General features: G+C 40.2%; 11 protein-coding genes across 11 annotated transcripts; 9 read left to right on the top strand and 2 right to left on the bottom strand.

Annotated features, from left to right (window-relative positions):
- Positions 1–96: 96 nt before the first annotated feature.
- On the bottom strand, positions 97–1,005 carry I206_100450 (uncharacterized protein; the record flags this gene model as incomplete). The annotated part of the gene is made up of 1 exon (XM_019152655.1): positions 97–1,005. One exon carries the CDS (start codon positions 1,003–1,005, stop codon positions 97–99), a length of 909 nt encoding a protein of 302 aa, XP_019014793.1.
- Positions 1,006–2,493: 1,488 nt separating this feature from the next.
- Positions 2,494–4,134, top strand: I206_100449 (uncharacterized protein; the record flags this gene model as incomplete). Its single annotated transcript, XM_070202204.1, has 8 exons — positions 2,494–2,627; positions 2,697–2,888; positions 2,965–3,029; positions 3,085–3,369; positions 3,448–3,623; positions 3,684–3,802; positions 3,869–3,912; positions 3,980–4,134. The coding sequence occupies 8 exons, from the start codon at positions 2,494–2,496 to the stop codon at positions 4,132–4,134; spliced, it is 1,170 nt and encodes a 389-aa protein (XP_070058305.1).
- An 895-nt stretch (positions 4,135–5,029) lies between these two features.
- I206_100448 (uncharacterized protein) lies at positions 5,030–6,779 on the top strand (the record flags this gene model as incomplete). The annotated part of the gene is made up of 4 exons (XM_019152657.1): positions 5,030–5,731; positions 5,804–6,046; positions 6,121–6,309; positions 6,393–6,779. 4 exons carry the CDS (start codon positions 5,030–5,032, stop codon positions 6,777–6,779), a joined length of 1,521 nt encoding a protein of 506 aa, XP_019014795.1.
- Positions 6,780–6,804: 25 nt separating this feature from the next.
- I206_100447 (uncharacterized protein) lies at positions 6,805–7,395 on the top strand (the record flags this gene model as incomplete). Its single annotated transcript, XM_019152658.1, has 1 exon — positions 6,805–7,395. One exon carries the CDS (start codon positions 6,805–6,807, stop codon positions 7,393–7,395), a length of 591 nt encoding a protein of 196 aa, XP_019014796.1.
- Positions 7,396–7,676: 281 nt separating this feature from the next.
- Positions 7,677–8,045, bottom strand: I206_100446 (mitochondrial 54S ribosomal protein uL30m; the record flags this gene model as incomplete). Its single annotated transcript, XM_019152659.1, has 1 exon — positions 7,677–8,045. One exon carries the CDS (start codon positions 8,043–8,045, stop codon positions 7,677–7,679), a length of 369 nt encoding a protein of 122 aa, XP_019014797.1.
- Positions 8,046–8,444: 399 nt separating this feature from the next.
- Positions 8,445–9,669, top strand: I206_100445 (uncharacterized protein; the record flags this gene model as incomplete). Its single annotated transcript, XM_019152660.1, has 3 exons — positions 8,445–8,882; positions 8,945–9,288; positions 9,348–9,669. The coding sequence occupies 3 exons, from the start codon at positions 8,445–8,447 to the stop codon at positions 9,667–9,669; spliced, it is 1,104 nt and encodes a 367-aa protein (XP_019014798.1).
- A 513-nt stretch (positions 9,670–10,182) lies between these two features.
- On the top strand, positions 10,183–12,466 carry I206_100444 (uncharacterized protein; the record flags this gene model as incomplete). Its single annotated transcript, XM_070202203.1, has 7 exons — positions 10,183–10,554; positions 10,618–10,673; positions 10,744–10,800; positions 10,859–11,177; positions 11,245–11,410; positions 11,472–11,484; positions 11,554–12,466. The coding sequence occupies 7 exons, from the start codon at positions 10,183–10,185 to the stop codon at positions 12,464–12,466; spliced, it is 1,896 nt and encodes a 631-aa protein (XP_070058304.1).
- A 273-nt stretch (positions 12,467–12,739) lies between these two features.
- I206_100443 (uncharacterized protein) lies at positions 12,740–15,054 on the top strand (the record flags this gene model as incomplete). Its single annotated transcript, XM_070202202.1, has 7 exons — positions 12,740–13,093; positions 13,193–13,248; positions 13,315–13,371; positions 13,442–13,790; positions 13,855–14,017; positions 14,089–14,101; positions 14,160–15,054. 7 exons carry the CDS (start codon positions 12,740–12,742, stop codon positions 15,052–15,054), a joined length of 1,887 nt encoding a protein of 628 aa, XP_070058303.1.
- A 562-nt stretch (positions 15,055–15,616) lies between these two features.
- On the top strand, positions 15,617–20,269 carry I206_100442 (uncharacterized protein; the record flags this gene model as incomplete). The annotated part of the gene is made up of 16 exons (XM_019152662.1): positions 15,617–15,638; positions 15,706–16,007; positions 16,062–16,117; positions 16,193–16,249; positions 16,322–16,607; positions 16,690–16,846; positions 16,909–16,921; positions 16,987–17,813; positions 18,393–18,538; positions 18,605–18,669; positions 18,724–18,780; positions 18,856–18,977; positions 19,039–19,142; positions 19,210–19,378; positions 19,448–19,460; positions 19,522–20,269. The coding sequence occupies 16 exons, from the start codon at positions 15,617–15,619 to the stop codon at positions 20,267–20,269; spliced, it is 3,144 nt and encodes a 1,047-aa protein (XP_019014800.1).
- A 1,229-nt stretch (positions 20,270–21,498) lies between these two features.
- Positions 21,499–22,225, top strand: I206_100441 (uncharacterized protein; the record flags this gene model as incomplete). Its single annotated transcript, XM_070202201.1, has 3 exons — positions 21,499–21,614; positions 21,688–21,964; positions 22,049–22,225. 3 exons carry the CDS (start codon positions 21,499–21,501, stop codon positions 22,223–22,225), a joined length of 570 nt encoding a protein of 189 aa, XP_070058302.1.
- A 268-nt stretch (positions 22,226–22,493) lies between these two features.
- On the top strand, positions 22,494–23,267 carry I206_100440 (uncharacterized protein; the record flags this gene model as incomplete). Its single annotated transcript, XM_019152663.1, has 1 exon — positions 22,494–23,267. The coding sequence occupies one exon, from the start codon at positions 22,494–22,496 to the stop codon at positions 23,265–23,267; it is 774 nt and encodes a 257-aa protein (XP_019014801.1).
- Positions 23,268–23,641: the final 374 nt, after the last annotated feature.

Genomic DNA, 23,641 nt, shown 5'->3' with positions numbered 1-23,641 from the left:
ATATCTAGATTACGAAGGCATTGCTTCGTTGCTTCACCCGATCGATTATTACTAAAGCAGCAATCTCAACAGCCAGATGCTGTAGTCTAGATATCTTCAACCAGCTATCGAAACTGACTGATCATCCTTCTTGCTTTCTTTAATACCTTTCCACCATTTAGTTTTTTTCTCTTTAGCTCGTTGAATCCTATCTAATAAGGCATCATCAAATTTCATTTCTGATCTTAAATTTTCCTTAATGAATCTTTGATCCATAATTTTAATTTCTTCTTTAATTAATCCATCCCAACCTCCAGGAAATCTAGGATCTTTGGATTTTATCCAATCTAAATCTATTGAATTAGAAATTTCATTTGAAGAAGTTGAAGTTGTTTGTAATGATTTCCAAAATCCAATTTCAAGTTTCATATCAATTAATAAAGATTTATATTCTTTTCTTTTTAACATTCTTTTTTCTCTTGATCTAAGTCTATTATGTATTGTAGATCCAATAGAAATTGGTTGAGGTTTAAATCTTGGAAGAGGTATATTAAATAATGTAGGTCGATGATATGATCCTGTCATTTTTGGTTTTTCCTCTTTTACATTTCTAATTATTTTCATTTTTTCAATTTCTTTTAAATCAATTTTAGAATGTTTTTCTTTTAATCTAATTTCTAGTTTATTTATTTCTTCCTTGTGTTTTGGTTTATCTGATTTAAGATATTCTAATAATTCATAATAATCATTTAAGAATAATTTTACCCTTGGAACAGATGTTAAACCTTTAGTCTCTCTCCATCTTATCTTGATCTCACGATGAATAGAGCTGAATGTAGAAGATGAAGATAAAATTCGTAATAAAGGTCTATACAAGTTCCATTTTGTAGGTATTGTATGAGCTGGATCTCGGAAGAACGGTATTCCTCTTGGCGGTGCAGGTGATGCTCTATGTACAGGAGTACTTGATACAGAGATATGCGGAGGAAGGACCGGTCGGAGAACCTGTCGGATAGGTGTGGTCATTATATCATTTTGGCAAATGTCTATCTGTAAAGAATGAATAAAGAGAAGCAAAAGACGTAGAAATCATAATAACTGCTTAGTTGAGTTACCGGTTGAGCAAATTCCAGATAATCGTATAAATTCAGTTTGTCAAAATGAAAGATATTTGCCTTAATTTGAACGATCTTGTTCAGAATGATCACTCAAGCATAGGTATTTCACTACATATTCGATTTGCACAAATTGCATAAGGATGATATTTTATATTGATGATAATTCGAAGATTTCTACAAACACTAAAATATATGTCAATCCGTTGGTTTCTCCCAAATCTTCAAAGATCAATGATCTAATTAAGCAAGGATATGAAATAACGGTTGTCACTTTATGACTTTTTCTTTCCTAATCAGCTCAACCTAAAAACAATCGCGCTCGCGATGTTAAAAGGGAACCGATCAAGATACAAACGAAAAAGAATATAAGAAATTTTTAAAGGGAGTAGCCGTAAAAAAAACTAATACCCGTCGACAGGAAATATACGTCAACCAATTCTCTTCAATATGAGAAAGAAGAAAGGGGACACTTCCATTCAGTCGATAACGCTGAGAGCCTCCTTATTAAAAGGTGGATCGAGCCGGGCCCATGAAAGAAAGAAAAGAAAGAAGAATAAAAAGAAAGTTCAAAAATCAAAATTTCTAGAATACCTCTCAGAGGATTTGTTTGAAATTCTGGCGCGTCATGAAAATCAATGTTTGATGGGAATTTACGGTATTTGTCAAAGTGGCATTTTATCAGATATGTGTATCATTCGTTTCGTCATGTTTCTGTTTGACCTCTCGCATTTGGGCAACCTAATACCATAATTATTCACTGAATACCGCTTCAGGTCACTTATCAACGTTCATGAAGATTATACTAATCAGCTTCATCGCTACTTGATTCCCGCCTAATTTCGTCGGGAGAAAACCATCAGTATGACCAATTGCATCCGATTACTTATTACCGACCAACGTTTGTATTCCGTGAAAGATATATTCTCGAAATTGGTGTTGAACTCATTTGTCGGTCGGACTCTGCTGCCTACTGACATAAGATAATTTGCCAAGACTTTCGAGTGATTACATATATCGGACGTAATTTACCTTATCATATCTTTCGATTAACGCACGTTTACCTTGATATAGATAATCTATTTATCCCCTTGTTCCTGGCGAAGGCTCAAGGGCTGTTCTGTTCTGTCTCATTCACTTCTGTCATCATCTTAATCGTAGTGGAAGACATTTCAAGGGACTGGAAATGTGTTCACTAGATGCTTTCACTGGAAGAATCGTTCAAACGTACGAATAAAATGAACGTGTCATTGTATGACAAGCGCTCTTCGTTTTGTTCCGTTGACACGTTCGATATTTACTGTCAATTTAGCGAGGTATATAAAGGTCAATCTTCAGGACGGATACTGGAAAGATGCTACGGTCATCCAGCCTCCAAGCCAAAAAATCCTACTTAAAAATGCGATCTGTCGCTCTCCTGTCTTTATTCCTCGGTGTAGGAACAGCGACCGCTTCTCCATTGAAGCGATGGGTGTATTCAAAGTACTTTGATTTACAAGGTCATAGAGGTGGTCGAGGAGAGGCTATTGAAAAGTGAGTACTCGTCATTCCTTCTGACTTCTCATTTCATTCATGAGCTTATTCGGTAAATTCAATCGAAAGTACTCTGCCTGCATTCGCATGGGGCCTCATCGATGGTGTGACTTCCCTTGAGATGGATTTGGGTTTGACAAAAGATGGTCATCTGATTGTATGGCATGATGAGAGTATCGATCCTACCAAATGTATCGATACAAAAGCTGTGATTGAGAATGATCCTATGTTCCCTTACGTTGGAAAATACGTTGCTAATTTGTGAGTTTAAAGCCTTTCTTTCTAATAAATTTTGAATTTTGAATTTGACAATTGAATTTTAATGCGAATTTCACAGAACTTTAGCCCAAGTCAAGACTCTTGATTGTGGTTCATTGAGATTAGATGGTTTCCCCTTACAAGGTAGGTCAGTCCTCTCCCAGCCTTCTAACACATATTGATTAAATACAATATTTAGAGGTATATGCCGGAACGAAAGTTTCAACACTTTCAGAAATGTTTGATTTCGTATCATGTGCCACAGATGAAGAGGTTTTATTCAATATCGAAACTAAGATAGATGGTGATCAACGAAATTTGACTAGAAGTGTTGAAGATTTCGTTAAAGCTATTGGAGATATTTACTCTCAATATAATATATGGGATAGAGTTACTCATCAATCTTTTGAATGGCAAGCTATAAAATTAAGTAAAGAATTATATCCTCAACTTAGAACTTCTGCTCTTTGTGATGATTCGACTAGTATGTCTTCTTTTACTGTCTCTTTCCAATTAAATCAGATTGATGAACATCGTTCAACGTTAACCCTTCTACTTATAGTCTACAAGCGCCTCGATGGTGGTAAAGCTGGAAATCTTACTATTCATGGAAAGGGGCCATCAAATTGGTTAGCAGGTATTGATATTGACACTTTCCCCGGTAATACTGTTGGAGAGAGAGTAGCCAGAGCGGCAGCTTCAATCAAAGCGGATTTCCTTTCTCCAGTGGTTACCTCTGTGAGTTCTTTTACTGATCAACAAGCTATTTACCTAACAATTCATCCTGTGTATAATTAGTACGCTTCAAAAGTCGGTGCCGATGATCCCAACGAAAAGGGCTGGATCGCATTTACTAATCAAACTATGGTTGATACTGCCCATTCCTTGGGCTTACAAGTCAAACCTTGGACTGCGAAGTGAGTATCAAAGGGGTTGAATCTGGAGTAAAGCACATGACTGATCGTATTATCGATTAATCATAGCCGAAAAAGTATTCATGAATACCTTTTAAGTATCGGAGTTGATGGTATGTGTTTGGGAGATTGGAATAATTGCTATGTGCTACGCTAAAGCGATTTGATGAATTTTACCAGGTATAATCACCGATTATCCTCATGAACTTAGAAGATTACTTGAACATAAAGGTACTTATCCTCTTGCGCCAAAAGGTGATGTAGACAGAATCATGGGTTGTCTTGCAAAACACAACCAATACACCAACAAGAAAGGTGATGGGAAGGGATATTAAGCTGCCTATAAAGAAACAATGTGCAACTGGCAATGCTTAGTAGAATAGCCACAAGCCAAAATGATAAGTGGTATATAATTTGATTTATAAAACACAGTATAATAGGATGAAAGCGTTCAAATCATACATTGAGGTTCAGCCCACGGAATGATACATTGCCATCTCAAATAACTCAGGAGGTGTTGGTTTCTGATGTTATAATCCAGCCTCGTTCGATTTAATCGACTATCATTGCACATTTTCGAATTTTCGAATTTGATTTGCTCTAAAAATAGATGTTCCCTCCTTTATGGTCTTGAAAGATGATGTCGAGTGAAGGGTGACAAATATCGAATCCAAGTATTCGGAGTATGATCTTCTCCTGCTGTTAAGAAAAGTACTACTGACTCGTCGTCAAGTTGAAAGATGATATCATCACCCCGTTTACTTAACTGAGAAGTACTATATCTACTGATCCTTCGAAGTTTTTCCGAGATTGCAAATAGATTGATATAGATAGAAATTGTTCTCCTCCTATCCTTTCATTGAGTTTCGATCTCAGAGACCTCATTGGAAGCCCGCGTCGATGAAAATTCATTGATAGTGATAACGCTGTCTTCTTCCTAAATTCCGAATTTTTCTCAGAATACAATTCGCAATCATTGCTGTGACTTGATTCTTGTTCCATATATACAACACCTTTCAAGGGTGCAAAAGCAAAAGAACGAAAAAGAAACCACACTACTACGCTGATTTGTCATCGACTATCACTGGTATTCAAAAAGGCCTTCTATTGAAGCAGCACCCAATCCGTCAAATATCCACTAGAACGACATTGAATCAAGACAGAAGGTAATTCGCCACTCGCTGAAGAAGTCTCGATATTCCGAATATATACTATAAGTAATCAATCAATATGCCCAGTCCACCTACAAGTAGAGTTAGTAATTCTGATTCTATCTTCGATGAAGAAGAGGGAATGGGTTTGAAATTAGCTCGATTAAATGAAGAAATGATGATTATTCAAGATGAAGATGGTGCTAGAATGTCAATTTCAAGAAATGATTATGAGAAATATTATAACACGATTAATCAAATTGATGAATCACAACATATGATGAAATATAATAAATCAGTATCTTCTTTATCAACACTTCATACTTTGACAAATTCTTTTTCCAATATAGGAAGAGAAGTTGATGAGAATGAGACTGATGGCGATACATCTTCAGTTCCTGATATGATGTCCGATGATGAAGATTTCATTTCAATCACTACAGATTCAAAATCAACAACTCCTGCACAAGAACTCGGTAATGATCCTATGGAATATAGGATCCAAGATTTGGATAATTTTGCAGTTCCAAAAACCACGACAGAAGATGAGATTCAGCACGAAAGTGAACGAGGTGATTTACAAGAAGCGATAGAAGAAATGAATGCCTGTTTAGGTCCTTTAAGCCATCAAGACATACGTTTCACACCACTTGACATAGAATCAATTGATTCTCTGGAACATCCGAGAGGAACACCTTCATGGTATGAGTCAGCTTCCAATTTAGATACTGGAGGTGGACATGGTATGTTGGTCAGTGCAGACGAAACAAAAGTAGTCAAGGTGAGTCCGATCATTGTTTTCAATATGGAACCATTGAAAATGGGTTGATTTTACTAACGTTTTGTTGTTTAGGAAACTCACCAGGAAGAAAAAATCTTTTACATGAGGAACGAATGCAACGACTCAGTTTTTGAAGGTCTGACTGCTCACATACCTGCCTATTACGGATCTTTTAATAAATTCTTACCTATTGAATCGAATTCAAATCCTTGTTCCACCAGTCAAAACAGCCAATTTCCTGAAGCTGCTATGTCCAAAAAGATCTTCGCAAGACCAGGTTTGAAAAGATTCAACACAGCAGATACTCACAATGATGTGAGTTCTTTCCTAGATCAATGCTGCAATGGAGCACGTATAATGATGAGCTGAACTTTTTGTAAATCATACAGTCCATCATATTGGAAAATCTCAAATACGGATATAAACCTAAAACGATATCTGAATTTGATCTAAAATTGGGCAGAGATATGATTGATCCTTATGCGCCTGATTCCACGCCTTATAAAATCGACAGGATGAATCAACAAGTTCAAAGTAGTACGAGTTCATCTCATGCTTTGAGATTAGTTTGGGCGAATGTAAGTTGTGATCGGATTTTAAGCATGTTGATTATCGAATCTTATGTAGTGAAATAGAGGTTGACCTGTTCTTTATTTTGTAGACTGCGATCAAAAATCTCGAAACGGGTGAATATACTCAAATCAAAACTGATAAAACCTACGGAAAGACATTGAATAGAGGTTTGGATGATAATGAGAGAATGAATCACGATGATTTGGATGATGCTTTTATCAGACTTTTCCCTTCTCCCAGGGATACTATCGTACCCAGAGGTAAGGCTTCTCGATTTGACACCAGTTCGATGCCATCAGAGTATGACATTCCCAATAATGCTGTTGAAAGGTATTATCAGAAAATTAAAGACACTATTGCCACTCAAACAAATGAGAGAAATATCACGAATTTGCTCACCCCACGTACACTTACCGAGGAGTTAACAAGAAATGAGAAGATAGGAAAAACTCAAGCAGAAAGTCGCTTGGGATAGAGGTATAGATATACTCGGTCCAGATATGCGTGATCTAAGTAGACTGAATAAACAAGTAGATCAAATAGGAGATACCATAAGAACTATAAAAGAGATAGAATTCTCATTGAATAATATGAGATCTGCTTTAAGTCGTATTATTTGGAAATTTACTGGATCATCAGTATATGTCACTCATGGAGAACTCGAAATACAACCTGATGATTGTGGTTTCAATCAAGATCAATTCGACAAATATCGTAAATCATTCAAAAATGGATCTACAAATACTTATTATCGTCAATATATAGATAGGAAGATTGATGATACTATCTCATCTCTACCGAATTTCACATATTTCTCACCATTTTATTATGGAAGTCATCGATCAAAAGTGAAATTAATTGACTTCGCTAGATCTTATAGACCCCAAGAGGAGATAGGACCAGATACAGGTTTCCTTGAAGGTATGGATAACACTATGGAACTCTTGACTCGCAGGATGAGAAATCTTAATAAAGAAAGAAGTAGCATACAATCAGAGATTAGCGAAATGAGTAAAGCTATTATGGCTAGATCACAATTTGCGAACCCCTTTACAAAAGCTTTCAAACTATCAATACTATCTGTTGAGTAGCCAGCTGCCAGCTAGCGTGAACGAGATTAGGGAAAGCTCAATGAAGAGATGAAACAATATGTAGCTTTGTAGACCTTTGTATGTTTGCGATGCATAGCTTCTAACTGTTTTTGGCGAGGTTCGGCCGATTAGATGAGTTAAATGTACAGTTTAACAAATGTACATGCAAATGATGGAAATGATCTTTATAACGACTTAGCCGATCGAGAAACCGAATCAATCTATTGTTTGATAGTTGCTCAGTTTAATCATATCATTCGAGATTGATTATTTCACTCACGCTATATTTGACTAATCAAGCCTTTACCACCTCCATACACTCTGCCACTTGGCTCTAATCCACTTCCTTCAGATCTTCGTCTTTTCACCAATATCCTTCCTTCCTCCTCTGTGACATTCGAAACATGTACTAACTCCTTTACTCTTAATATTCGACCTGCGGTCGTTTCTCCATAAGGATGTAAAGCTCTTTCACGTAATCTATGTAGTCCTAATGCTTCTAATGTTTTCCTCGAAGATTTTGGTAAGCCGATAGGTGATCTGATCAAGGTTATCAGATGATGTGTTGGTACAGAAGAAGAAGATGGTAATGAGCTAGAAGAGGAGGAAGCGATGTTCGATATTTGGTTGAGTATTCGTGTTCGGAACATGCTGCAAAGATCGTCTTGTCTGTAATTGTTTTGTCTTTTATTATAGTTTTGGTACCAATTGTAGTTCTCAGGAATTGTGCTTTACTTTGCTATCAGGATTGAAGTGGAAGATAGCAATAAGAATTTGTGAAATGTTGTCTACTAGTTTTAACTAACTTACTCTCGAACGAAGATACTGAAGGAATTGATAAGCGGAATCAAATTGATTAGGGAAGCTAGCTGACGTGGATTAATTGATAACAACCAGTGAACGGTGCCTGAGAGAGTTCATCTTCCCGAGTCGTTGTGCAAGTTGATAAATGCTAAGATAACGAGTCAATTATATCTATTCTCGCAAAGATAAATAGCGAACACACTTTTCGAGGTAAAGTTAGTTAAGGCCTACATTCTCCCAACATAATGTCTTCTCTCGCTCGGCCCGCTGCTGGCACTGCCAGGAACGCTCTCAAACGATCAGGTCAACGATATCCAGACAATGTAAAGATCAGACAATCATCACCCCCTCATCTCTTGACATTGGCCGATCTGTCTCCAGCTCAAATAAATACATTGATACAAAATGCTTTGACCTTCAAATATGTCTTCAAAAACCTTTCACCCCGTGCTTTGATTCCTTCTTTGGATAATCGTACAATCGCTTTATTATTTAGTAAACGATCAACTAGAACTCGAGTTGCATCTGAAACTTCGGCACAAGCTTTGGGTGGTCATCCTATGTTTTTGGGTAGGGATGATATTCAACTAGGTGTTAATGAGACTTTAGAAGATACTGCCCGAGTCGTAGGTAGTATGGTTGATGGTATAATGGCTCGAGTTGGTGGTCATCATGAAGTAGAAGTGAGCTATTTGTGCTACTTCATCAAGTCCGCAATCATTGAGCTCACTGGGACTGTTTGCAGACATTGGCCAAATACTCTCCAGTGCCCATCATCAACGCACTATCAGACTTATATCACCCAACTCAGATCTTAGCCGATATCATGGCCTTGCATGAACACTACGCTCCTACACCTACACCACCTCCTCCTGCTGAAGGAGAAGGGAGCCATACTTCCGTTTTGAAATACTTCCAATCAACTGTAGACCCTATCAAGACCCTCAAGGGTAAGAAAGTAGCATGGGTGGGAGATAGTAATAACATCTCAAACGAATTGTTGGTGACTTTACCTCGATTGGGTATGGAATTCAGCTTAGCTGCGCCTAAGGGATACGATAAAGTAGATGAGCGAGTATGGAACAAAGTGTAAGTAGGCTTATCTGAACCTGTCCATAGATTAAAGCTTATGAGCTTGACTCGATAAGTACCGAAGCGGGAACCGAATCACTCGTTACACTCACCAACTCACCTTCGGAAGCTTTAGCCAATGCAGATGTGGTAGTAACGGATACATGGATCTCAATGGGTCAAGAACAAGAAAAAGCGGATAGAATAAAAGCGTTTGAAGGATATCAAATCACTAACAAAATGGTCACTGATGCGGGAGCTAAGGAGGATTGGAGATTCTTACATTGTTTACCTCGAAAACAAGAGGAAGTGGATGATGAGGTCTTTTACGGTCCTAGGAGTTTAGTATTCCCCGAAGCTGAGAACAGAAAATGGACCATCATGGCTTGTTTCGAGTGAGTGACCTCATTGAGTATAGATGTATTTTTCCTCAACACTAACCAATCTGTCCATGACAGTATGCTTTATGGTAAATGGCGATTGCCTTAGAATCATGACGAAAACAAGCGGAATAATCAGACATGAACTTGTATACAAAAGCCAATGCTGTATGCATCGCAAATAGTTTGCAATTCTATTGCGAGTATGACGAGTTGTTCTTATCCGAACATAAATCGTTCACTTACTGAACCCCACTTCCCCACCTTGTTCGAAAACACCCTACTTAAGGGACAATCAAAGGATAGTGCTCAGAATCGTTACACACTGCTTTTCGGGAAGGGAAGCAGGAAGGAAACAATCGCGCTGAGTCGACATCCCAACAAGCAATAACTATGCATCTACCAAGGCGCCTTCCTCGCATGAATTGTCCCTTCCTTCGACTTTTCAATCCATACATCTCTATGTGTGATCCACCTTATTTTGCTCTTTTCATTTTAGGACTTTCGAATCCTCACTGGAGCTCATTGCACCATGGTCAAAGCTCGAAAGAGTAGTCAATGCAATATCTCAGGTCAGCCAGGACCTTCCTCGACAGGGTCAAGAGGAAGCTCAAGTGCTACGACATATACTACTATTGACATTGAAGAGAATGAACCACATAATCAAACGAAAGTAAGTACTTTGTATCAGTTTCTTACATACATCTTTGTCGCAAATATGGTGAACGAACAACTCACATCTGATGAGAAGAAAGCCTTGAGTGTTTTACATCAATTATGCGCTTTCGAGCAGATTTTCATGGAATTCTTCTCGAAATTAGATGGATTGGATATCGTGCCTGTAAGAGGGTCATTAGTATTGAGTTATGACAGATCGGAGCTGTTCATCAACCCGGAGAATGGGGTAAGTACAAATCTCTCGACGGTCACGACATATAGATGAGTGAGCCGACATTCCATGATTCAGAGAGCAGCTAGAAGAACGGACGATGCGACAGCCTTAGAGAGGATCATCAAAGACATGTGAGTTTCGTTCTTCTTTCTTTTTCACCAAAAGCAAAACATAAGTGGACATAATGGTTATATCTTACAGTACACAATCTCAACTGGATGCCAAAGATAATGTAGTCCCCCGTTCTTATCTGTTGCGGTAAGCCATTTAATTTTCCCGGCTTTCGAGAGGCGCAGAAATAATTTCCACTTCGTAGTATCCAAGACAACTTTCTAGCAGCACTTAGAAATCCCAACCTGCGATTGGGAGAATCGGATATTATGAAAGGACAAATTGGATTATTTGTCAAGCCGAAAGAAAATCTGTCCCGAATCGAAGTATTGCAGAAAAGAAATAGACCATTGAACTTGGAAGGAATTCGATTTCAATTATTCTCATTTCCTGAAAAAGTTACCAGACCGCAAGATCACGGGTTTCTGGATGACTTATCCTTTGATTATAAACATAGGAGAGTTGGTGAATATAACAGCAAGAATTATGTTTTGATAGGATTGGGAGTGGCTAGGGTGATCAATGTAAATCGCAAAACACACTCATTTGTTGTGATGCTCATTTCGTCAATGCTAACCAATCTAAGAATAGCATCATTGTACACGTAGTAACGTCGAATGGCCATTTGCTCCCAATGCATTGAAATTCAAAGATGGTCATAAGGAAATTGGAGTGATGACTTCGGGATTGTTGTTGAAGGAGAGGAGATCTTTAGAAGCAGGATCAGAAATTTTAGCTTACTATGGAGATGAATTCGGTAAGCCGTTCAACAATTTCTTCTCACATACCCATCAAATGTCACTGACACGACGCCATAGCACGCCTCGATTGGTAAGCTAGCTTGGATCACTTTCAGTTTGGAAGAAGCTGATTCCCCAGATTATGAAGTATTTGCGATAGTCCAGCATATCATGGGTCCCACAATCATCGGAAATTCGCCACATTCGCCAAACCCACTCCACCACCAATATATAATCGTCAAGACCCATATGCCAACCTGGATTCAGCAAGCAGAGCAGACTCGATAGATCTCGATGGTATTCAGATGGAAGGGCCTTCTTCCACAAATCGAAAACCTATAGATGCTCTACAGGAATTCTTCCTGGATTTGGAAAATGATGAGAAAGACAACACGCCTAAAAGAAGTAAGAGAAAGAAGAGAAAGTCTAGAGATAATAAGTCTAACTATATTGTCCAAGACAGAGATGATGATAATGAGGTAGAGTACCTGGAAACAAGACCACTAACGGAAACTCGCAGAGCAAGTCCAAAAAGGAAGAGGCGAGTGAAATCCGATGATATTGTAGAAGATACTGAAGAAGAAGAGATCCAAGATGTTATCAGCTTGAATGGCTCAACACGCGCAAATCCTACCCAGGATGAAGACATACTCATCCCGGACTCAAGTATCCCAGTAGAACAATCGAGACACCGCAATAAGAATGCGCAAATTATCGATAGAGTGAATGAGCTGGATGAGGAGATCGAAAAACAATTAGACGCCTTGCGAGATCGGGAAAAGCAATTCGACAAACTGATAGAACATTTGATTGACCTTAAAGAGGGCGTCAAAAGGGATGGTACGGTGTTGAGGGAGTTGAGGCAGAAAAACAGAAAACTGGTCAATGAGATCAGGAGAGATGAAAAGGGGAAGGCAAGAGAAAGCGTTGCAGCGATCCAAGGTGATCTAAAGGGCATTCAAACATCAAGCTCTGCCCAGGCTATGATGAAAGGAAGTAATTCAACATGTTCTTCAGTAAGTTGCTCATTTTTCTCAACAACCTTGGCAAGCTTTGCTAATGCAAATAAATAGCAGTGAAATTCACCTGTATATCATAATGTGATATGAACGAAAATATCATAGTCGAAGACACCTACCTCATCGGGGAATATATGCATAAGTCCGATCGATTTGTACCGAGATAATCTGATGGAGGTCTGTGCGCAATTATACTGTATAGCGAGATTCGAGAATCCTTCATTAGCATAACTTATTTGCATCTTCTCCTTTTTTGCTATCCTATTCGTGTTGTCTTCCTCATTAAATGTCTGTTGTTGACTTTTCCCTACCTACCGAGCTTTCAGAATGACCAGAAAGGTAAAATCGAAGAAGATAACTAACAGACGCACTCAATCCCTCTCATCAGGAATCGAAAGTCTCCCTTCGACCACTAGAAGCAGTGAGATCGGGAGCTCGGTCCTCTCAGAGCTACCCACTCAATATTCAAATACTAATCTCAAAGTCGAGAATATCGAGAAAGACGAGTCAAAATTCACAACAGATCTCAATCTCGCTCATCAGATATGCGCTTATGAATATGTATTTCATGAGGTCTTAGCTGAATACCATGGAGCAGCTCAGCCAGCTATGAGATCAACCTATGTGGAAAAGATCGACAATCATATTGTCGAACAGGTGAAGCATGAGATCGGAAGCTTGGTGAGTATGTTTGTCTCACTCGAAGTCTAGCTTCACAGTAGTCCTTTATTCATTAAATGTTCACTTGTTAATCTTACTGCGAATCTACCTAACCTCAAGAGCGGTACAGAGAAGGCCAAAGACTTGAACCTTTTGAACGGACTCCTGGAAAGAGTGTAAGCTACCTGTATTGATTCTATATGTATGTTGTTATGGCTGTAGCTGAGGCTGTTTCAACGCAGAACGGACGCACAAAGAAGCGATCCAGAAAATGTCATCCCTGAACAACTGCTGAGAACGTGAGTACAATCACCCAACCCGACGAATGATTTGATATCTGGCTCAACACGATTTGGATGAATTTAACAGGATCGAAACTCATTTCAAACACGCAGCACTCAACCCTGACATAGAACTTCGAGCTTGTCCTCGCCTTAATGGTCAAGTAGGCCTCTTTCGAAAGAATGCCTCCAAAAGCCCTCCCCGCATGATTCCGAATCCAAACCTGGGAAAAAACAAAAAGGATAAAAGGGAGACCATCATGGACACAGCGATCGACCTCAGCGGCTTGGGCTTTATTATAGTCCTTCTGCCTACCAAGATTGAAAGTATTGATGATGCAGACGAATACGGCTTTAATACTTCTCTCGCCTTCGAAAGAGCTGAGAATGGGAGGACGTGGATCATGATGGGCTTAGGATTTGGTAGATCCGTTAATGTGAGTAGCAATTTCTGAAAGGTCATCGATTAGTGAAAGATCGATTTTGAGTGTGAGGAAACAGCACGCTTGTAGAGCGAACATCGATTGGGAAATTGACGATGAGTCAGTGAGATTACTCATTGAAGAGGCAAATGGGGGTGTTGCCACCCACCAGTACGAATTTATGCAGAAGTCAGGTATAAAACCCGGAGAAGAAGTTTTAGCTTACTATAGCGATTACTTTGGTAAGTCATCGTTGTTAAATCTTCATATGCCAAGAAAGAATGATTCCCGATAAACTACTATCATATTTTAGCCAAACATTTCTGGTACGTATAGCTTGAGCTATCCAAAGATGCCTTTTCTAATCGACATGATATAACTTAGCTTATGCCCATGGGGAAGTGAGCACGATCAAACTAGTGGATCATCAGAGCACGATATTTCACCTGATTATGTGCCAAGTGGTAAGAAGAAAAAGAAGAAGTATTCTAAGAAAACCGTCAAAAGAGTAGATACTTCAGGGTCGATTTCAGCAGATGAAGAAAAAGAGGAATATACCATCGAGACTCGGCAAAGTCTCAGGGAGAAAGCAAAGCGCCCAGCCATAAAATCCATACATGACATGCGGAAGGAAAAGAAGAGGAGGAGGCTATTTGAAGAAATCGCCTCAATGGGAGAAAGCGATCATTATGACGCAACTCTATCTTGGCTTCAGAATACTTCCAATTCCCTCTTAGAAACACCTTCGCCTACTCAGCCATCGTCTCCATTTGGCGCCTCGACTCAACGCTTGGTTGCGAGCTATGGTGATAACGGCGCATCGGATTCTACGCTCACAAATAGTCTTGCAGCTACCAATGCTATTGAAACCCTTCCATGGGGTTTCACCGACGCCGACCCTGATGACAGTATGTTGAACGCCGCCTATCCTTCACTGTGTCCTGAAAATCCTCAACTAGCCTTATCCTTGAATCCGTCTCAAAATCGTTCAGTCAAGGAGTGCAGTCAAAGCACGGAGCAATTCTTTACCAACCCAAAAGCAATCAAAAACACTAGGGATGGCCGAGAAAGATACAAACGCAAAGTTAAAGCGCTAAACGAAGATAAAGACCAATCAAGCCAAGATTCGGGATATCGTTGTCTCCCGATTTCTCGAGCAATTCCATACGATGTAGCTTTTCAATGCGAGGGGAGTAAGAATATCGCCAGCAAGCGTCCATGGAAAACAGACCATATGCAGAGTATAGGCAAAGAAACTGTCAGTATAAATGTTCTCTGATGAATAGGTGGCGATCAAGGAAGCTGATAACTATCGCAGGGGCAATGAAATCTCCTGCCACAAATGTCGCCTCTGGCTTCCAAGACAGATGATCAGCGAGCCGTCGAATCGACCGAGCGTGGTAGTGCATTCACCTTTCACTTATACATCTTGCATGGGAAGAAACAACTGTATTGAAAATCTATCAGATTGTGGGTTCGTACATCAGTGGGCAGAAAAATAGTTCACAGACTCGATTGTAGAAGCACACATTATAGTTTCACACATTGTAGTGATTCATCATTATTTTCGCTGGAGAGTGAATACGGCACCATCACGTATGTATAATGACTTAAACTGCATCAATGATCACTGAGTGATAGGGCATCTTACATCGTCATCAGAGGTCTGTGCGGGATTACATGGGCTTGTGCGCATTGATAAGTTCCCGCAGTCACTTCTCGTCAGCGCACAAGATGTAGCCTTCTTACTATTTCCCATCTTTTATCTTTCTCATCTTTTCTTGGATTAGAATTTAAAGTAAGTCAGTATACAATTTAATTGCCTGCGACTTCTTGTAAGAATGGCGGCCCCCACAAACACGGGTGCGTATTTGGTACAAAACTGATGTTTAAGACTGCGAAACCGGACACTGACAGCGTCGTAATACAGTGACAATTCCTCCAAAGCAACAAGTACCTTCTTCATCTCCATACGAAAGATTCATTCCAGTGGGACCACCACGAACAACCATCAGCAATCCACCAGCCACAGCTGAGGGTCAACCCACCGTTACCGCTTGGAAGGCTCCATCATGCAATGATCCCATCAAGGTCCTTCATCAACTATGCGCTTTTGAGCAGATATTTCATGATCTAATCTCTATCCGCGATAAAGTGTATAGATCACCTATTCGAGCTACTTTGAAGTACCAGTTAGATCACCAGAAGATCGTTGTGCAGCCTAATGGAGGTGTGAGTATATTTCTCTGTTTCAAGGAGATATACCGTTGATGACAGATCTCGCAGTTCTGCCCCAGTCTCATCGATACCCCTGCCAAGCTAGCAAACTATTTCCGAATTATGTAACTACTTTCTCGCCTGCTATCTCCAAGCTATACCTTGTCCATAGCACTGACCCTTGTTCTCTCCCCTGATAGAACCGATAGTCAGGCCAAGAGACATGATAACATTTTCCCCGTCGAATGGTTGAAGCTGTGAGCGTTATCCTTTCAAACATAGTATCTCGTCAGCTCACTCCTTTACTGATATTTACAAAAATCATACAGCATCCAATATAGCTTTCTGTCCTTCATATCCTGTACTTCAATTCGACTTGGTGAAAGCAAGGAGTTTGATACAGCCCAAATCGGATTATTTAGGTCTGAAAGTGGTAGATCAGCAGAAGTAGTCACAAAGCAAGAAATCAAACGAATCAAGTTCGTCGCTTTTGCATTACCTGATGAGATCTTTGATATTCGGGAAGCTGGGTTTCAGGAAGATTTGACTTTTGAACATACTTTCAATGGTAAAGAACTTACTTTGATTGGACTGGGTCCTGCAAGAGCTATCAATGTGAGTCCAATCGATATTCTTAGAAGAACTTAAGGCTCATTGAATCTTGTGATTGATTGTTCCACACAGCACTCCTGTGAAGCCAATGTATATTGGGACTTTCATGACCAAGACATTGAATACCTCAAATCAGGGCCTTTATCGGGGCATCGCATACACCACCTTCTCGATGCATCACGTTGCAGGAGCTACCATCGCACCAGGACAGGAATTAACAGCGTACTATAGCGAATTTTTTGGTAGGTGTCCCATGTTTCCAATATCATATCAGGGTGTGACTGATCATCGCGAACTTATGTAGCGGAAAACATGTGGTATGTCTGATAAGAAGGAGTCGATTCACCCCGCTTACAGCTGATGATATGTACGCATAAAATAGTGAATGCCGGCTTCACCAGCGAAGATCAGCTCATCAAATCGACAGTGAAGATGAATATACTCCTAAGACGAAGAGACGCAAACCTGAGCCCAAAAGTAGCCCAAGCGCAGAGCGAATTTCGAAAAGTGGGCGGCCGAAGCCCCAATTTGCTTACAAAGGCCTAGCAGTCGACCAGGAAGTACAGAAACCAAGCACTGAGATTACTCGGGTGGTCAACAAACCAGGCAATGTTAACACTAAGACATCTCATTCCGCAGGAGAACGTATATCCCGCAGGAGAACGTATTTCCGCAGGAGAACGTATTTCGCCAGGAGAACGTATACCAAGGTAGCCCCGCGAGATGAGGCTCCTCATAGTCGAATTGACTCTGCTCATACAACTCGAGTTGTGGCAGATTCGCGGACGGCCAAGGTCGCGACACCTAAGGCAATATGTCCAGCTCCTTCACTTGAGACGTTGCCTCAGGGAGCGCAGGATCTTTGTTCTATAAGGAGTGATAATCATCCACAAAAAAGCAAGACCATCACAAGCAGATCACAAGAACCGATAGATCTTACTGGTGACTCTCCCGAAAATGCATCGCTTTCGACGGTCGTTAGTATGGCGCGACCGGCTTCCAACAATCTTCCTGAGCAACCTCTGCCAGGATCGAGCAAGGTGTACAAAGACCATCAATTGCGGGAAGCTGTCCTAAATAGTCAGAAGATTCTGATGAAACAGCAAGACCTCATCATCGCTCAGATTACCAGCTCAAAAGTGACCGAGGAGGACTTGAAGGAAAGTCAAAAAGCGTTGAAGCGCTACCAAGAGAATCAAGATAGGTTGGGTAAGTTGGTCTGGTGCCAATCGTGGAAATAGATTACGGGGTCTAGGGGGGGTTTCTTGCCATATTACTACGTACTCAATATCTTGCTACATAGCTATCATATCATATCACTGATTGCTTTCGTTGTATATCGCTGCCCTAATTGTATGCAAATGTGCTCGATGATTGATTAGAGGTCTGTGCGGATACATCACTGACGTCAGCCGAGCGCGAGTCCACTGTATGTGACAGTACATATTGTTGCTCTTCCTTCTTTCCTCTTTCTTGACCTCTACTTCTACTTCTCTATCGTCCATTCCACGATATCTCCAGGTATACGGTGCTGCCAAAACAAGAAGTGAAGCTACCGAGTATTAAGTCAACTGCGGGAGGTGATCTATGAATAATCCTAATTGTACAACATCCCTCCAACAGTGCCACAGATGCAGAAGAGAGAGCTCGCTCCTCTGATATCTCGGAAAGAAGGGAAAGGACGCAACAACACTCACTCACAGCCGAAGGATCAATCGACAAGTCCCGAGCCCAGTCGAAGATCTTCATCCAGAAACCAGGACGCTGAAGATTCCAATGAACACGCAGCGCAAGTTTTGCATCACCTGTGCGCTTTTGAGCAGGTGTTCCACGAGATCATCGCCATCCGAGATGGGATTAGCAGAGCACCTATTAGAGGCAGTCTGAAAGCCAGCATTGACCATAAGTGGGTACTCACGGGGTACCTAGGAGGTGTGAGTACCTGGTTGGCAAAGTATCTTCATTTAGCTGGTTGATTTGGTTTCTCATTCACCGTACAGATTGAGAAATCGAACCTTGACAAGCTAAAATCGCCGATCATTCTAATAAGATGCTTCAGAGCTTTGTAAGTGATCAAACCTTCATCAAGGAGCAATGCTGAAAGTACATAAATCTACAGTACTGAACAACAAGCAGCAAGAGAAGGAAACATAGTACGAATAGAATGGCTAGAGCTGTGGGCACCCTTATCTCCCTTTTCCTGTATGAGCGGTATATCAGCTGACGAGAGCATCTTGAAATATTGTATTAGGATACAAGCGATTTTTGTTGAATTCGCTATGGCGCCGGTCCACCTGGGGGAAGATACCGGATTTGACAAAGCTCAGATTGGATTATTTCGAAATGCGACTGCAGGTCCAGAACCTGATCAAGGTCAAATTTCAAAGGTTGAGACGATCAGATTCGCTATTTTTTGCTCTACCTGATAACGTAGATGATGTGGAAGAGGCAGGCTTCGAAGACCGTCTCACTTTCGAACACAGAGTGCAAGGGAAGGCTTTGACTTTGATTGGACTAGGTCCAGCAAGGACCATCAATGTCAGTGTTCGCTTTATCAGGGATCATCATGATTTATCTAGGAGAAACTGAAACAAACCACTCACAGCATTCCTGCAGGCCCAACGTACAATGGGATTATGAAGGTGAATCACTGGAATATCTGCAAGATCATTCTGTTTTACAGATCGGATTCATGGTGTTCTCGATGTGCCACGAGCCAGCTGTCACTATAATGCCAAATCAGCAATTGACCACCTTCTATAGCGATCAATTCGGTGGGTACTGTCACGTTCATTAGTAAGCCAGTTTCCGTCAACAGGCTAATCATCTATCCGCCCACTTAGCGGAACAAGTATGGTGTGTACGTTTTTTTCAATACAACGTAATGACAGTCTGATAGATCTCCTGGTTGCATCAGCGATTGTCCGTATGGTCTTTACCATAAGAAAGGAGGCCGAATCAGAGCGCACAGTGAAGACAATTATGACCCCCGGTCCTCGGCTACAGTTGTTGCTTCAAAGTGCATGAACAGTTCCAAGAAGGACAAGTCCAGAGTGAAGTCGAAGAAAGGCAAAAAGAAGGCTTCAACTAATAAAGCAGTGAAAGCGTTACGCTCCCATACGGCGTCCACAACAGCTACAAGCAGCACGACTAACGGACAGATACTCAGCGAGAGCGAGACAATTGCATCGGAAGATTCCACAAGCATCAGGAGCACAATTTCCCCATCTCACTTTGTCACTCTCGCCGCTGATACTGCCGAACACATTGTTCCCAAACAAGAAGATAACGAGGTTTCGGACTTTTGGATACTTGAAGATCTCGATAGCTCGACTTCTCCAGCTTCGGGAAGTCCTACTATTGTCGCAGAATCCTCATGTGCTACCACAAGTACCAGAGGAGAGTCTGCGATTATACCTTCAATATCTTCCGCACCACACGACCATTTAGGCATGCCCGGTACTACGGACAGAATTGATCCGCAACATGGACTGATGCAAGCTTTCTTGAACAGCCAACAGATCGTCATCAATCAACAAGCTTTGATCAATACGCTGCTCACCAGTAAAAGGATCAACAAAAAGCACTTACAAGAGAGTCAAGAGACACTCAAAAAATATCAATCCAATCAAGATAAACTGAGTGAGAAGATCTGGGGCAGTTGAAGTACGGTGTGAATCGGTTTTCTAGCTTGCTATTAACCAGATGTTATCATTAAAAGTACTGTACATGTCCTAAAATGACTGTGCTTCGCCTATCCTATACATTAGTGTGTAATATGGCATACTACTCCGTATACTCTCCCTCACGATTCGTTGTACATGTTCTCGCAAAGTAAGCAGGATCTTTTCGACTTTTCAATAGCATACACCTATGACAACTTTTCTGGGTAGTCTCATGGCAGTAGAGCTTCGATGGGATAAGTCGGTGTACGATATGTTCATGTATTTGGCGCTGTGGCAAAATTTGTGCCAGACTTTCCGTAGCGTACAATACAATTAACGTTGTTTCCCATACACCGCAATATTTATTGTTAATAAAGTCATAGGTTCACTCTTGACTCTTTGGCCATCATCTACTTTTACGCGTATGTACAGTACTAACAATGTTGATCATATATAGCGCTCATCCAATTTGGTATACTCAAGTCACTGGAAATTTTGATCCCCATCACAGCGATCCTTACACACGTTGCAAGAGAAGAAGGGAAGAAACTGGCTGTATTGTAGTGGGTGTAGGAATTATAAGGAAATGAAATGGAAGATACACATATGGAAAGGATGATTATAGATTACGATGTTTTTAGCGGTCTGTGCGAAATTACCGAATTGTCAGTGCACATTCACATACCGATCACAACTCATGAGACTCAGATATCGTTGCCATTACGATTCTGCCTTGTTTCTTTCTTTCCTTCTTCCGTACAATGCGACATATTTCTGTTTCACCTGCCATCACGGAATTTGGCGAGACATCTAGGTCAGACTACTCTTAAAGCAAGTTCAAGTTCCTGTTGGCTTTGACCTTGGGATCCTCAGCGCTGATAACTCAAATTTGGCGATAGGGAGCCTTACCCGCATTCTCCGGTGAAAGCAGCAGAGGAGAACTAATATGACTCATGCTATTCAAGTTCTACATTAGTCGTGCGCTTTTGAGCAGATATTTCATGATATCATAGCCATTCGAGATGGAGTACACAAAACACCTATGAGAGCTAGTCTGAATTTTGAGATGGATTATTAAGATTCTGACTCAATACTACTCTAATGTGAGTATCAGCGATTATGCTTTAGCCGAGTAGCTGATTGATTACTACCCTTTACTCTTCCTTCTTCAATAGTTCAAATCGAAGCAACTCAAATATACTACCAAGTTATCAGAATACTTCGGGACTATGTACGTTGAGTTCATACTCACATGTGCACAAGCAAGTTACCCACTAACTCCTTATAGAAACACCCATCAGACGAACAAGAAAGGAAACATTGTACCCAAAGAGTGGTTGAAACTGTGAGGCCTATCCCAAGCAAGCTGTGTGAGCATTTATAGGTGTTGTTCTGAAATAATTTACGTATTCAAAAAGCATCGAGAAAAGCTTTGTTTCTTTCATATCGAAGTCCTCATGTCATCTGGGTACCAAAACCGAATTCGATAAAAGTCAAATTGGGTTATTCAGAGTGACTCAAGCCGACAGTATCACAATATCCGATATTGAGGGAATTGAATTTGTTGGCTTCGCTCTACCGAACTCTGTCCAAGATGTAGCCGAGGCCGGATTCGAACCAAGTTTCACATTTGAGCTCCATACACATGGGAGGGAAATCACTCTGATCGGCTTAGGACCGGCAAGGACTATAAATGTATGTATTCGTCACTTCCTTTGAATATTCGCTCTGCATAGTGATCTTGCGTATACTCCTTGATGACATTTGTTTCCTTTATAGCATTCTTGCAACGCGAACGTGTGCTGGGATTTCGAAAACAAAGGCTTGACTTATCTAACAGATGGCCCTCTTAAGGATATTGGTTATATCGCTTGCCCCATCAAACAAGAGGAAGGAATGATCATCCGACCAGGTCAAGAATTGACCGCTTTCTATAGCGAATACTTTGGTGAGTGATTCTGTGACAGATCGAAAAATAGTACTTTCAACAGCTGAGGGTTTTGTCAACCTTTAAACAACAATACAGCCAATTATCTTTGGTAGGTTTTATTAAACCTTGTCATTAAATCACTGATCGTCTCTGCCGCTTCGCCACAGCGATTTCAACATGATAAACATCATCAAAGAGGTTTCGAAGTCCAAGATAGTAGTGAAGATGAATATGATTCTGATCAATGTGACAGTGGCGATGAATTCGATTATAATCCTTTCTTGAATCCAAAAAATGAAATCGAAGACGAGTATACGCAAAAAGTCAGTCACAATCCCAAACCAAATTAAATCTGACAAGCAGAAGCCAACACGATCCCCAAATCTCAAAGTTGAACGGATACATCCCCGGACGATAAAATCCAGCATCAAGGCAACAAGACCTGAACCATTGCTTTTGAAAACCCCCTTGATCAAACAATATGTCAAGACTAGAGCTGAGTTACCTATCGGTCTACCTCGTTCAAAACTGGTTGAAACATCATGTCTACCAGACGAATCATTGAAAAGAGCAAGGTTCTCGCCAAAAAGTATTTCTAACAACGTTTCTAGTAAATATCACGTTTCTGGCATCTTAAACTTCTCAAATACAGGTGCCAAATCGGAGGAAAGCAGTCAACATCCCCAAACGATGGTCTCGGGGGATAAGCCGAAATTGGAAGAGCCTTTAGGTGAAATCGAATCTGTCATTCCACTATGCGCGGAGCAATCTACAAATCCCAACAAACAGATAAAATTAGACCAAAACAGATTTTTGGAGGATCGAACAAAGTCCTCAGAGTCCTCCTTCAAGTCAAACACAATATCCCCAATCAAAAGGGAGAAAATTGATTCTCAAATGATTGAAGCTTCTCTAAATAGTCAAAAGATGATTACGAATCAACAAGAAATGATAAAAGTTCAATTTTCAAATTCAAATACAACTTTAAAATATCTTAAAGAAAGTCAAGAGATTCTTAAAAAGCATCAAGAAAATCATGATTGGTTAAAAAAGATGATTTGGGGTTAATTAAATTTTTATTATAGGATCGTTTCGTTAAATTGAGATATATAACCTGAGGGGCCGCCTGGTAAATTTCGAAATTATTTTTTATAATTAATGACATTAAATTTCATATTCATATTCACATACACATCCAAATGCATACAGATTTATATATGTTATATATATATATATTATTCACTTAAAATTTTGAACGATTCTTTGAGATAATATATCTTTTTTATTTAAAAACAAATAATATTTCTAAAGAATAATTTGAATTTTAGTTATAATTTAAATTTTTTATAACAGATCTTCCCCTATTTAATCTATTTCGTACTTTCCAATAACTATATACCAAACAACAAATTACCACTTTCATCTATTACGTTTTATCAAAA

This window comes from Kwoniella pini, chromosome 1 (assembly GCF_000512605.2).
Source record: "Kwoniella pini CBS 10737 chromosome 1, complete sequence".
Lineage (NCBI taxonomy): Eukaryota > Fungi > Basidiomycota > Tremellomycetes > Tremellales > Cryptococcaceae > Kwoniella > Kwoniella pini.
This window is presented reverse-complemented; position numbering and strand designations above follow the sequence as displayed.